We start from the raw sequence: 14,924 nt of genomic DNA on the forward strand, positions 1-14,924 counted from the left end.
GCCTCCTTCATACCAGAACTGTTAACTCCAGAGCCTGGGCTGTGTGGGCTGTGTTAGCATTGCTCTGCACACCAGGTTGTGTTGTGTGGTCTAACACAGACACTCCCTAACTCTGTATCATGCAAAGATAGTGTTAGTAGTGCCATGTCCTATCACGAAGTGGGGAGGATGGTGGACTTGGCTTTCAGCTCAAGCCCGTGACTTAAAGGAAGACTGTAAATAACCTGGTATCAAACTGATGTACTTTCACAATGATAACTGGGTACTATGAGAGATGTCAGCATTAGTGTGATCTCATTAAAGCTCTTTCTATGGTACCAACAGAGGAAGGGCAGCCAAAAGTTCATATTAAAATCTGGAAGAGTGCAGTTATAGGTGTTCCTATGAAATAGTTATTAGCTTTGATTGGGGTGACATAATAGTTGTCAACATAAGCAGCACTGGTAGTATGTTGTGTTATTCATCTTAAGCTTTGCTGTACTGAATAGCTTGGAACAGAAGAGCCATTATCCTAATTAAAGAACTGACTGTTCTTTTTACTCATAATTGACAAAATGAAAGTTACTCACTGTTGCAGGGTTTTGATAATGCTCCTTATTCTAACTGTATCTTGTTACCCTGGCGTGTAAATGTTAGTCTTGTTAGCAGTTATATTGATTTTGTTTACACTTTGCTTTATTTAAAAAAAAAAAAAAACAACTAGCTTTTGTCCTCTTTCAAATTGGCAGTTGTACTTGTGTCCTACTGGAAACTTATTATTTATATGCTGCATCCAGTCTTATGAGTTTTTGGCATTTCTAGTACTGAGAAATGGAAATCAGAATTGTGTGGCTTTCTTCAAGTTTGAAGCTCACCTGAATCCTGACCCAAGATGATTAAAATTAATTCAATTTTGAATTATGACATTTATTAATGACAGTCACATCTTTGTGAATAACTGACACTTACAGTTTTGAACTTCTTTTTGTTTGCTTTTATCTTCATAGCTTACAGATCATTACTTCCAGTTGCTTCTCCGTTCTGTTTTTCAAAACAAGTAAACTTAATTACAGCTTTACATCAGTCATTGAAACAGTGCTTTTTTTAATGGATGTTCAATCTGTGAGATTAGGCACTGATGTAGATGAGAGAGCCTTTTCTTTTTTTTTTTTTTTTTTTTTTAAACATCCAGTGATACTTGAGAACCTCTTCATGTGCCTTACATTTACTCTGTCAGCAAGAAATAAACTTGAGGCAAAAAGTATGTATGGGCTTACTTCAGTATAAAATCATAAATGCAGCTCATCCAGTGAGCTAGTTTGTCCACTGTTGTTTCCTAGTCAATGGCTGCACAGGATTTTCCAGCAAGCCATGTTATGAGAAAAATCTTCAAAATGCCAGTGGTAAAATCAGATGACCAAGTCTTGGCAAATTAAGAGGTTTTGCACACACAATTGTCTTAAAGTTGCCTTGCTTTCATTGTATTTAAGTCATTGCATTGATTCGAGAAGATTCTAATTAAGCATCCTCATTGTTTTTCACAGTCAGCAACAAATGGTTACTAAATTTAGTGGTTTAAGTGTGGCATAATATGTAAATAACTCCATTGTTATTTACATGTAACATGTAAATGTTACAGTGGTGTGGGGTGCTGTTAGTGTGGTGTTCTTGTCTTCCAGTTAACCACATGGTACCAGTGTCTGGTAGATAAGATTCATTTGTATTCTGCAAGCAACAAATTGAACTTAAAATGGGTCCATGGAAACCTACAGTGACCAAGACATGTTTTTAAAAGGGTGTTCCAGTAGTTAATGTTAGATGTGCCCCTTTTGCATAGCAATCATGTGAAAAATAGCCAGAAACTGTAGAGCCACCCATGTACTGCTTCTTGACCACAGGTACTTGCAGGAGTGATGAGCTCTTGGGATATGTGTCCCATTAACCTTGTGCATGCTGTTTAGTTTCATTTCACATGGAACTAGCCTTGCATATTTGTTCTGTGCAGATCCTACTAGTAACTTAGGCTAATTTCAGGTTGAGTGGGAAGAATTGGAAGTCAAAGAGGAAAATGTGCATGAAGTCTACATGGGAAAATGTAGGGGGGAAATATCGAGTGGGTGCTGAGGAAATCATTGCCAAATATTTGCAAGATGTGCTCAGTGTGAATTAGGTTCAGTTTGACTTTCTTGACAAAAGAAGCCTTGTGGAACTTATCAAATGGCTTGACTTGATTAGTTTTTTTTTTGATTCAGCAGAACCAGGAGAACAGTTTCTAATGAGTTTTATTCCTTTAGAAGCTAGATTTGTATTGATAAACAATAAACAATCTTCTAAATTCTGTAAACATTTCTAGTAGATATGATAAGTACTGATGTATTGTAAATAATAATCTTTGTGACATACTTTACCAAAAGATAAAGCAAAATATTTGAAATTATGCAATATTGAAAACAATTAGCTAGATTATTTTTCTACCTACAAAATCTTGGTGAATAGTCATTTACAGCAAATACTGTAAGTCTCCTGTTATAATACCAGATTTTTAAACAAAAGATCACTATTTTTCTTCTCTTACTTGCTTTTAACACACTAAAAACACCACCTAAAATTTTTCTTTCTTGCTTAGTTATCAAGTGACAAATTTTTGCCTAGTATTTTAGAACAATTTTTCTAGAATGCATGAAAAAATATGTAAAAAGTCACACTAAGACTTAGAGTAATGGCGATTGGAGGAAAGTCAGGGGTACTGCTCCTGTTCTGGCAATGTATTTGGGGTGTTCTTCCTCTGTAACATGTCTAATTTCTTGGGTCTTTTTTCTTTATGTGTAATAATTGCCCTGTTAGTTATTCTGAAAGCTGTAGTTCACGTGGTTACCTGTGACCACCTTCTTTGCTCTGCTTTCTTTTTTTGCTTTGTCCTTTGGCACTGTACCCTGCTTGCAATTTTGGACAGCTTTTCATTTAGTTCTGTAGAAAACAATATAGTTTCTGTTGCCTCTGTTTCCTGTATCAGCAATGATTTCAGACTGATAAAACAACACAGTAATATTAAATTAAGTCTTCATAGAAGTTCTATCAGAAATCCTGGTTTTGGTTGGTAAATTAACCATTTGTGGTTTTACTGACAGACATGTAGGACAAAGTCAGTGTCTTAAGCTTCCTGATTTGTTGATTTTGTGTTAAGATCTTCAGGGAGGGAGATCTCAAGTGAAATCATAAGCAAGAGGCTGTCCTGCAGTTGTCACTGACTCAAAATTATTGTCTTGTGATTTCAGGGACAAAATTACATGATGCTGGATTTAAAGCAGTAGTTGTACTTTCATGCACTAATTGTTCTAGTCTGGGAAAAAATGTTTTTGAAAGGATTGATTGAACTTTCAGCTAGTGTTCAAAAGATGGAACTACTGAACAGCTTATACAATGCTTAACTAAATTGCTGGACAGTTATGTCATTCATGTTCTTAATACAGACTTCTAAATTACTGTCAACCTCTAAATCAAGGTGATACAAGGTAAATAATAACAATCTAGAAATTACTAAATATCCAAAATGGCTAGTGTGACTTTGAAAAGTTCCATAATGCATATCATTAGACTTGGTTGTAAAAGCTTCCTCTTGTAGGAAAATCTCTGGCATTCTGAATCAGCCTGAACTGATTGCTCATTTTAATCTAAGTCTGCTATTTAGAGGCTTGTGTTGATAAAGTTACAAGTGCATATATTGTGGACTGTAGCTTCATCTGTGGATAGCCTCTGTAGCATCACTGTTGATCTAAAATGTAAAAACACAGCATCTTATTAGAGGAAATATGACTTTAATTTGTGTATTCCATAGTAGATTTTTTGTTTATATCTTTCTCTCTTTAATGCTCACCTCATCAGCCTCAATTTGGGTGGTCCTGGTTTTCATGATCTAATGAATAGGGTCATGTGATGATCATGAATAGTAAATAGGCTCCATCTGCAGAACTATTCCAACAACCTTTTTCCCTTAAAATTCAGTTTATGCTGTACACAAATAAATAAAATGTGAAGTGACTTTTTTAAGATGGCAGAGAACATGAGAATTGTTCTAAAGGTTTCTAAACCATTCCTTTATTGTCAGGCATTGGTTTTATAACTTCTTGATGCTTGCTGAAGTTAGTCTGTCAGATGCAGTTAACAAACTGAAAAAGGCCCTTGCTATGGCTTTGGAGTTCAGGCTGTGTAATCATAGCAAGGTGACATGTATCTTATCCTAGGGGTAAGCTGTTCATGGCCCTTACCATGGTGTTCATACATGGCTTTCTTTTGGTAACATGCAGAAAATCTGATCAGCCCCTCCTTCCTGGCCTACTAACATGACCACACATCTGGCATCTAACTGCTGTCTTTTTACTTACTCACTGTCTTGCCTCCAAAGAATTCTGGATTCTCTGAACTACTGTGGAAAGAACTGCCAGGCATTGTTCTGTCTAATCCAAGAGTACTGGAAAATTTAAATAATCATTCAAGAAGGCGCTTACATGCAAGACTTCTCATTCCAGTGGGGAAGCATTGCATCCTACAAGAAAAAAATTATGTATCTAGGCCCAGATGTGCATGAACTCCTTTCCAAGGCCAAAGGATCAGTTTCTTCTTGGGAAGGTAGATTTCTTAACTGCACAGTGTCAACATCTAGCAGTTCATCAGTATGTCCTACTCACTCCAGGAACACTGTCCATAACTTTAAAGCAATCAGTTTCCATAACTGGTTGTTGAATATGAGCCTAATAACTTGATTCCTTCTGCTGTGTACACACTGAACGTGTTAGCTCCCGTGGGTTTTGTGAGTGTACTGCTGAAAAGGGATGACTACCATCCAAAGGAGAGTCAGGGATGGATAGTAGTACTTTGTTATTCTGTTCAGCTCTCAAGTGCATTGTCCTCTTGTTCTCTTTTCATGCACAGCAGTTACAAATGGGAAGTTGCTAGCAAAAAGTTAGTTTCAGGATCTTTCAGTTTAGCAAAGGCCAGGTATGGACTATCTGGTTTAGAAATAATTCTTGATAAGATTAAATAATGGTGGTAGTCTAGACACAATGTTTTTTGAGGGGGGAAAAAAAAGGAGCTCAGCATTTCAGGGTTGTTTGGTTGTTTGGGTTTTCTTGTTTTCTTAGTCCAGCAAAGAATTGCTTCTTTTGTTTTTATTCTAGTATATTTATGTAATTTCTTCTTTGTATTTCTTGCCTCATAGTATCTGTGTTTTAGCAAGCATCCTTAGCTGATTGACTTCTTGTATATTTTCCTGACCTATTTGTTTTTACTAGTGCCTTCTTTCCACTTTAAACCTCTGGAATATATTTTTAATACTACATTAGTCATGCCATTACTTTTTTTTTTTTCCCTGCATTGAAAAGGTGCCACCTTGCCTTTCTTCTCTTAACTGCTGTGTTCTGCCTCTCACTCTTAATTTACTTTTATAAAGGGTTGCATTACTACCATAGCAGCCCTTTACATTGGCTGATTTGCAGATACAGCAATTTTTTTCCACAGTTAACCCAGAAGCCACTCTTAGTTTCTGCACCATCAGAGGCTGAGGGACGCTATTGGGCTCCATGCTGTTGCCATTGGAATTGGCTATTCAGCCTTATTTAAATTTCCTCCAAAAGCCAAACAGGCTTTCTGCCATCTTGGTTCACGTTTTATTGGGTTGAACATTAGACTCCAGCAACTAAAGTTTTTATATGGCTGAAAATTATTTTCTTGGGGTCTTCCTGTAATGCTTTTTCCAGATTTGAGGTCACTTCCACTTAAGAGATTAAGACTTTAATATACTGTTGTGACAAGAAATTCTGGTTTGCTAGGCAAATACTTAAGAGGTTTTTAAAGTAGTCTTCAAGATAGTATTTCCTCTACAATACCCAGAATATTGTGTTATTTATGCTGTGTTACTCTTGTGTATTTTCAGATCTTTGTTAAAGTGGTGAATTCTTTGGCCACAGTCCTTGAGTCCAGTCCATTCATAGTGTGTATCTTTAGCTTTGGAAGGAAGCTCTGAGCATGTATCTTCCCCCTGTTTGTTTATCTAGCTAATAATAAGCTGCCAGGATACTTGAACAGCTTCATGGCTGGCACCCAGACCTTCACCCAGTAAAAGATTTTACCTTAGCTTTCACTGGAGAGAATTCAGATTTAGAAAAAAAGTAACACTAGAACACTTCCAGTGCAATCTAGATGAAAGCTGACTTTCCCCTGTGATTAATTCATGACTGAAAAGGTTAAAACACATCTTAGGGGATTCATGACCTTGTTGCTTTATAAATGCTCAGTCTCCTTAAATGTGGCAATACAAACTCCTTTTCCATTTAGATGGTTAAAATGATGCGATTAGTAGCCAGTTGCAATCTCTGGAACAACAAATTGCAACCTGTGAACAACAAATACCCAGGTATATAAATGACCACTAGGTTGGAAACCATAGTGCAAAAATATATTAGACAAACAGTGGGATTGACTTGGAGCAGTGAAGTAATATTATGACAAAGCAATGCAGAATATTCAAAATACTGAACCTTGTTTGCTGGTTAAGTTATGATGGATTCTGAGTTTCATTTGAATAAAGGAGGGAAATACACAACTCCTTCAAAAATGGAGTTCAGAACATTTCTTTGTTACTGAGGCTCCTTCAGCAGGTTCAGGAGCTCCAGGCCTTTTAGGTTCTAGACTGGCACTTCAGTCTTTTAGGTTAGCTCTCAATGTGACAGTCCATCATCTTAATGACATAATACAGCCATATCAAATAAGACTGTGAATGTAGCAGCAAATGAGAGTGCATCACCTGGTTGAAAGGGATGAAAATTGCAATTTAGGTGAGAAGATGCCTTTCCTTACCTCAAGTAAGGCCAGTTCTGCCTAACCTGAAACACAATCTGCCTTGCAATACAACCTTCCTGACCTTCCACATTTTGGTCTGGAATGGTTATCTGTTGCCAGAATAGGATTCCTCTCCTACTCTAACACCTCAGTCCTTCATCTCAAGTTCCAAGCATGCTGCTGTTGTGTACTGCATGCCCAGTTTTCTGTTGACTTCCCTGCGGCCAAGGTTTATCCCAGGTTAGTTGATTTAGTCTTCCTAAAAGACAGTGAGTGACAGCCAGATTTGCTCAATGCAGTTGGATAGTCTGGTCATGCCAACCACAACATGTCTGACTCTTGCCTTGTCAATTCCTTTTTTGTTCTCCCACTTCCGAAAGAAATAAATATCTTCATAACGAGCTACAGTAAAGAAGTGGGAGGCAGGGACAGGACTGGATACTAAATTAAAACCAAGAAAGCAGGTGTTTTGTCATCATTTATTTTCTAACAGTGTGTGATAAACCAAAAAAAAGATCCAGTTAAGACAAATTGTATTTCACTAGCACTTTTTCATAGTTTCCTTTTCTTAACTGAACAAGGATGTTTACAGTGGAGTTTTAATACAGTGTTACATACAGAATGGCTATGAATGGATAAATAGAGCTAAAGATTATATGGGTGTAAAATAGTGCCATCCAGTAAAAGAAATCTCTGACAAAGTGGTGAGAGAGTTGTTTCGGGCTGTGTACATTTTGTGTAATCAGGAAAATGGCCTTTTTTAAAGTAGGAGGGATGAAAACAGAGTAGGTTTGGCGAGGTCTTTCCTTGTATGCTTGTTGTAAGTAAACCTGTGCATGACAATTATGTTGGTAATAAATAGCCAACATCTGTCTTTAGAGAATTTGGAGTTGCTAGCAGTGTTCACAGCTTGGACTAGTAAGAGTTACCATACTCATAACTGTAATGGTGATATTTGAAAAAAAAAAAAAAACCATCAAAATAGCAGCACTTCCTAAAGATTGCTATGATAAAGGAATATCCATTTAAAATGTGAATAGTCCACTAGTTATAAGTTAATGTACCTAAAACTGTAAAGGAAAAGGAACTGAAGGTCAGTTTAATTTTCACAGAAGCTTATCAGATTTCTGTTTCCATGAAGAATATTGATGTGTACTAAAACTTGGCCTCACCATCCCCATAAAATGTATTTGAGATTCAATACACTGAAAATAGAGTGGTAGCAGAGTCTAATGCTAGTGAAATGTGACAGGTATGCAATCTAGTATGTGGATGTTAATGTTTATAAAACTATTTAATAAAAAAGTATCCTGTCAAATTTTTCAAATTTTTTGGCATCATTTCTAGTGTAACCTTTTGGTTAAACATGATTTAAAGCAGTGTTTCAGTGTGGTTTGATGTTTTCAGACATTAACTTCATTGTTGCTATGGTTTTCCATCTTAACATTTAAATTTTTAGATTCTTGAAATATAGTAACTTAGATATAGATTAATGTAAAAAAATTATTTCTGGATTATGTGAGCCATTCTGAAAGTCTGTCTGAAGCTTCTTCTGTCATTGCCTTCATTGTTGCAGTGCAATAGGGTTCCCACTAAAGAACGAAAGAGTTTAAAAGGAATTAATTGCTGTGTAATAAGCCTTATCCTTTGGTGAGGTACTTCATTGAAGCTAGACAGTGAGTGTTTTGTGACAGAAGGGAAAGCTGAGGGGGATGGGAGGAGGAGGAAGCTAGAAAATAACCACGACTGGCCTCTCTGCATTCCTGTAGGGCTTGCCTTTTTTAAAATTGGAAGCTGCTTTTATAGATGCTCCTCCAAACACGGTTTTCATTTTCCATACTGTCCCATTTAGACTTTGGAATGCCTGGATGAAAGGGCAGGCCCCAAAGTGACTTCCCAATCTGTTTCTGCAATTCCAGCCAAGTTCCCTTTAATGTATGGAGCGGGCGAAGTTGAGCTGACTCTTATAATATCCCAGAACTCGGGAGCAGCTGCTGCTTTAAGCGGCACTGAGAGATAATACAACAGCTCTGCTATTTAGTGGGACTCAAGTGCCTGGACTGGCACACAGAGACATTATATGAAATCCGAAAGCATGAGGATAAAGGAGATTTCTTTGCGACAAGATCCTGATCTACGAAAGGAGTTGGCATTGCTAGCTCGAGGATGTGATTTTGTTTTACCTTCTAGATTCAAGAAGAGACTGAAAGCTTTTCAGGAGGTTCAGGTTTGTCTTTCTGTTCATATACAATTAAGTTATTGTTGTCAATTGTACCTTCACAACCACTCAAACTGCAGGCAATGCATGAAAGCTGTTACTCAACTAACAGGGTTTTGATAGTCTGTTCCATATATGATGATTTCTTCTGTGTTTTAAAAGACTGTGCTGGTAGTTTTGTGCAAAGAAAAGATGAGTTTGCTGAAGCACACAGCGCAGCTCAAGTACATACATCAAGTACGATGTTTGCACAGAGGTATATGCAGTGCAAAGTTGGTGCATTTAATGCTATTAGACTTTTAAAGACTGTTTTCCTTAATCTGCATAATTGCAGTCTACATGCATTTCTCTGGGGGGTTTAATTTTCCTCTTACCGGAACTGGGCATATAAAATATACTGAAATAGGCTGTAACTTCACTAGCTCAAACATAATATGGTAAAAAAGTGCTTTCATACTTGCATGATGATCCTGAATTCCTTTAGATTATGTTTATTTTGAACTTTTTATTTGAATGAGATCAGTTGTTGCTGCTTGCTTCACACGTGAACTGCTGCTGTTTTGTAGCAGTGAATTAAAGCTACAATTTTAAAGTGTGCTTAAATTTGAGAATAAAATATTTGAAAAGTAAAATCAGAAGGGAAACTACTTATAGAGTAAATGTTCAAAGAGATTTGTTAACCCTTGAAGTGAGAAAAAGCGTACAGCTTTTTTTGAGAAACTGAAATTTGGTATTTCTTTGAATACCCTTTAAGACATACAGTGATATCTGAAAGCATTCACTTTGACCTTACCTCACCCTCACTTCTAATTCATATACTAAAATAAAGGTGTATCAGTGAAGGCATGTGTGAATTTTTTTCACCCTTTTTTAATTAAGGAAAGTTTAGCAGTTGAGTAAAAATTACATTAACTTAGAGTTTCTGGCATTGTTAGTTATTCTAAATATAGCCTGCCACTTAATTTTGAATTCAGAGCACTAGTGTCCCTTCCAGATGACCTTCAAGAGAGGGACATAGAGCCCTATGACCCTAAAAATGTATTCGCCTTCTGTCTTCTGTATGATTTTTAAAATCTGTTTCAAGTGATATTTATAAACAATGTTTATTCCTTTGTGCAAAGCAGAATGCCAGTGTTGACTGTGCTGGTTTATACCATTCAGCATAGACATGTGAGTTAAAGGATTTTTCACTTGTGTCTTCAGTGCTAAACTGGAGACAGGTACAAGAACAAATTGACGAGAGGCAGCAAGAAAAGAAAATACTATCTTAATTACCCGAAAGTAGTGGTAGCAGTTAATATTTAGGCACCTCAGAGGAGGAGGCAAGTTCAGTCTAGTCATGGCATCCTGTTGTAAACAAACACAGCATTACCTTGTGTGGTGCCCCTTAACTTGATCTGTCTTTCATCGAGCGATAGTTGGATCACTTGTACTTTTACAGGGCCTTTTTATGTTGACCTAGAAAACATCTCAGTGTAGTATGCTTAAGCATACCTCCAAGCTACTAACTACTTTAGAAAACAGCTTGTCTAATCTGTAGGGCTTCTAGGACGCTGCTGGCTATAAATTTACAGTTAAGACAATGTGCAAGTATTTTTCATTTTTTAACTAGTTTTGCCCTTCCTGGGTAAATGGCAACTGTAGAATAATGCATGATAAATTACTTCATTAGATTACAAAAATTTGAATTAATAGGAGTATAAAACTAGAATATGAGGTCTGTCGTTACTCAGTTTGATAGAAAGCATTTTCTCTTAAGTTCCTTTTTTAGGTGCTGGTTTGTTTTTACCCCATGATGTTAAGGAGACCTTCTTCGGGGTATCATAAAAAATTAAATATGGGTGCTAGTAACTGTTGATATAGAAGATGGATATTTTTTTACCTGCTGTTTTATGCTCATTCCAACTTATCCTCATAGGTTAGGTGCTTTTCAAAGAATAGTTGTTTATCAGCTACATAATAATTGAAGAAATTTCATGTTAAAATTAAAGACTCCTTAGATGTTTTGTAGAATAACTTGAAACAAAACTTTATCATTTCAGTTGCCAAGCTTTGTTGGTTTTGGAATTTACAACCTCCTATTTCACTGTATAGGCTTTCAGAAACAACAGTTCATGAATATGATGTAACATTAGAATGCTAAAGTCAGACAGAAATGGAAGCCAATCTATTCTTCCATATTTCTACTACAATCTTGTAATTTTATAATTTGTTAAACAAATGACAGATTCTCTTTAAGAGGTTTGTGCTATTAAAACTAGCATCCTAAAATAAAAAAATAGTAATCGTGCTGAATGGTGAAATAACATGTGGCTCAGAATCCACTCTGAGGTGGTTTGGAATGACTGGGTCTTCCACAGGTTCCAAGAATTCTAAGGCAGTGGCTTTTCATATAGGGCCATGTAAGTAAATAATCTGTGTAGGTAATCCCTTGTAGTTTAGAATGGGTGGTCATTAGAGCATAGCACATCAGGTTTCTTGAAAATCTTTAAACAGACCACCAGCAGAGAGGTGGGTTGTTCTGGAAAGTGGAATAGGCAGTTCCTTAGTTTTAATTTATTGATGAAAATTGCAAAAACCTGAGTAAAGTAGGGCTTAATGGAAAGATCTATTTCTCAAAAGAAAGATGAAGCAATACATAACTGGTGAAACTGTTGAAACATTCCCTGTTACCTTGGGGAGCTAAATTTCTTAGTAGGTATCTCTGCATAAAATGAAGTAAAACTTCATTCCATGTTACCCTGATGTTGATTCTAAAACCAAGGTCTTTCTTAAGTACTTAACACCTATGGAATATATTGAGCTGGGAATGCAGCACTTGAAGCGTCACTGTGTACACCTTGCTTGTCAATTTATCTGAAACTTTGGAAGAAGAAGAAACTCTTACCTTGTCAAATGTACTGGCAACTTACAGATGTGAACTTAAAGGCTGAGCACTGTATTTTAGCCAACATCTGGTGACATCCAGAGTTGGAATATAAGCAGCACCATTTTGCATGCTATACAAGGAAAATACACCTCAAGTTTGAAATATAATTAGAATAAAAAACGTGTGTACACTGACATGCTTATACATTTAACTCAGTGTTAGCTAAACCTAGGAAAATGGTATTTTTTGCTACTTACAGGCCACATTGCCTTACAAAACTGCAGAGTTCTAATTTTAAAACTAGACTTTCTAAAAAAATCAAATAAATTCATGCTGAATTTAATGATTTTTAAAAAGGAGCTAAAAAAAAATCTGGTGTAAGTTTTTAATTAATGTTCTCAATGTTAGTGACAGACCTGTGCTGGCGTATTTTTCGATACTTTTAATTAATTAAATCTTTATATTCTGTGCCTACTGGGTGATCCCTTGGTGTAGTTGTATGCGTCACAACTCAGTATGAAAATGGAGAACTACTCATTTCATGACCACCTGTTAATGATACTAAATGCTGCTTACACATGCTATTTATGTCAGCTGTATGAGAACTATTTCTTCAGCTTCTGCAGTGTCTCATGAGATTGGCTTGCCTTCTGAGTGAAGTGGCTTTAGACTTTAGTGCCTCTTGATCATTTTTACATTCCTTTGTTACCAAAATGCTATATGAATGCTTGTGGCATGTTTAAGCAATGAATACAGAGTCTGTAGGTACTAATGTGTACTGATCTGGTGTATATTTGTGATGTAGTGCACGCAGTGATTCTTTTAGTCATGAAGATTAATTCTCATTTCTGAGGCAAAACTACTTTAAAAAAATTTAATTGAGGCTGTTGAGTTTACAGCTATAGTCTCAGAAGAAAGTTGTGTAACAGTTAGAGACTTCAGGCACGACAGCTTTCCTATTAACATCAGTTTTCTAATTGAACATCATTTGTAGACCTTTTAACACCACATGGAGAGGACCCAATATTCATTTTTACATCAGGCGCACAAATGCCTTATTAAAGAACACAAGTGTTTGCTGGGAGGGCCGGAGATGGAATACAAATCTCATTCTGACTGTAGCTAATAGGTACACTTGATGCTAGCTTGCTGATATAATGCCAGTTTTCCAGAGCAGGTGCCAACATTTAAAACAGAATGAAAATATATAGGCTGCCCAGTGAGACTTACTAGTTAAGATGAGGTATTCCATAAATGGTTCACTGCTACTAGATTGCCAGGTTTTAAGCTCTCGTCTCTTAAAAAGAAGCTGTAAACAAGCTGGTAGATTTTTACCACTTCTGTAATGGAGACTCTTGGTTCAAATGTAAAATGTATTGGCTGCCTGTGATAGCAGCTTCTTTACCTACTCATGTCTGGTCACAAATCTATTTTTTTAATTCTTATTACAGAAAATTTGTACTGTCTCTATAGAAAAGCCAATGTGGTGAAAGTTCATTGCAGCTTACTTACTTGCATTCATGATTTAAGAGTCTAGATGTCAGTTACCTCTGCAGCTAAGTTTTGTGATGTAGCAATTCATACATTGAAGAGTTCAGATGTACTTATTTTTCCCTTGAAATGAAAGATTCACTATTCTTTTCTCCATTTTAACTGACACTACTAACAGTAGATGTATGACTATTGGTAGTCCTAGAAAGCCTGAAACAGTTCAGCACATCTTCATACACAATGTCCTTCAACTTTTACAGGGCTAGAGGTGTATAAGATTGTTTTCACAATTGTCCAAATCAGAATTTTTCAGGACATCAGCAGACAAGCAGTAGACAGGATACTTGCTCCAGCTGTTGACTTTGCAGCTCTGTAGCAAGGCTGAACTTGGTGACATTTGTTGTTTGAGAGGATTCTTCTTGAAGTCCATTGCACCTAGTGATTGAAGTTTGCTTTGTTGTAAACATGTAAGGATAAAAAGCTATTGCAGAATTTAAGTGGATGTCTGTCTTAGCTGTATGTGTTACTTTTGATGTTGAACTGATGGCCTGTCCTGACAAGGGCTGTTTTCTGTAGACAAATGTTAGAATTGCCTCGGGTGTACCTGTCAGTCCATTGGCTGTGTACAATCAAAATAATCATGTACTAGGAGGAACTTGCCAGATTGTGCCCTAGAAACAGTTGGGGAACAGAATACACTGGGAAGGAATAGAAGAACTGATTTAATCTGCAATCAGAGTATTTTCTGATGAAGCTGCAACTATATGACAAATAGTATATATTAGTGATTGGAATACTTAATTTGACATAATTCATAAACTGTAGCCTGTTTGACAGCAATTCACAGGCACTAGCAGTTATACTAGCAGTGACTATTTTTTCTACTACTTTTGTCTTATGAAATTTAAAAGAAAATTAGAAAAGTTTAGAAAATTGTGTTTAACGGGGTAGATTTTTCTGAAGAATCTTGGTTTTTTCCATTTTATACTGTGTACCCTTTTCCATTTTTAATTGGTAAGGCATGTGAAAGAGAGGAAAAATATGTTCACTGGATAAAAAGTGTCATCATTACCAGTGATGGCAAATTCTCAGAGGAAGCCTCACTCTAGAAGCCTTTGGTAAAAATTTTGTCAGCAAATAAAGCAGGTTACCAATGGATGTGGATGTAATGTGGAATGGTCTTGTGCCCCTTTGGGGGGCACAGGTAACTACATCTTCCATTTTGTGTTTGTGGAAACCCAAGTGTTTTCTGAATAAATCAATAAGCTCTTCATACTGCATATTTTTGATATTGAAGCTCTATGTGACTGTACAAAGAAAAAGGCAGCCATATTGGAGGTGTTTCTACAGCAATAATGCTTTTGCAATAGCATCTTCCAGTTCCCAGCAGGACTGCATGGTTTACCTATGTCAGCTCTACCAAGCTGCAAATTGGGGGAATCCTAGTATTTCCAAAATCAGAGTTGTAGAAGAACTTGAGTGAGACATCTGTTACTGCTGCATATATAGATTACTGAAAGGGAGGAGATTGGT

The 14,924-nt window shown here is 36.5% G+C and overlaps 1 protein-coding gene across 2 annotated transcripts in view; it reads left to right on the forward strand.

Annotated features, from left to right (window-relative positions):
• Positions 1-14,924, forward strand: part of LOC132323772 (serine/threonine-protein phosphatase 2A regulatory subunit B'' subunit beta-like) — a 46,724-nt gene that overhangs the window by 7,141 nt on the left and 24,659 nt on the right. The window contains exon 1 of one of the 2 annotated variants that reach the window (XM_059839403.1): positions 8,831-9,040. The exons of the other annotated variant lie outside the window; for it this stretch is intronic. Within the exon in view, the coding sequence (XP_059695386.1) occupies positions 8,894-9,040 (147 nt within the window). The 5' untranslated portion in view covers positions 8,831-8,893. Of the gene's footprint in view, positions 1-8,830; positions 9,041-14,924 lie in introns of those variants that run through there. 2 annotated transcript variants of the gene reach the window in all.

This window comes from Haemorhous mexicanus, chromosome 2, assembly GCF_027477595.1.
Source record: "Haemorhous mexicanus isolate bHaeMex1 chromosome 2, bHaeMex1.pri, whole genome shotgun sequence".
NCBI lineage: Eukaryota > Metazoa > Chordata > Aves > Passeriformes > Fringillidae > Haemorhous > Haemorhous mexicanus.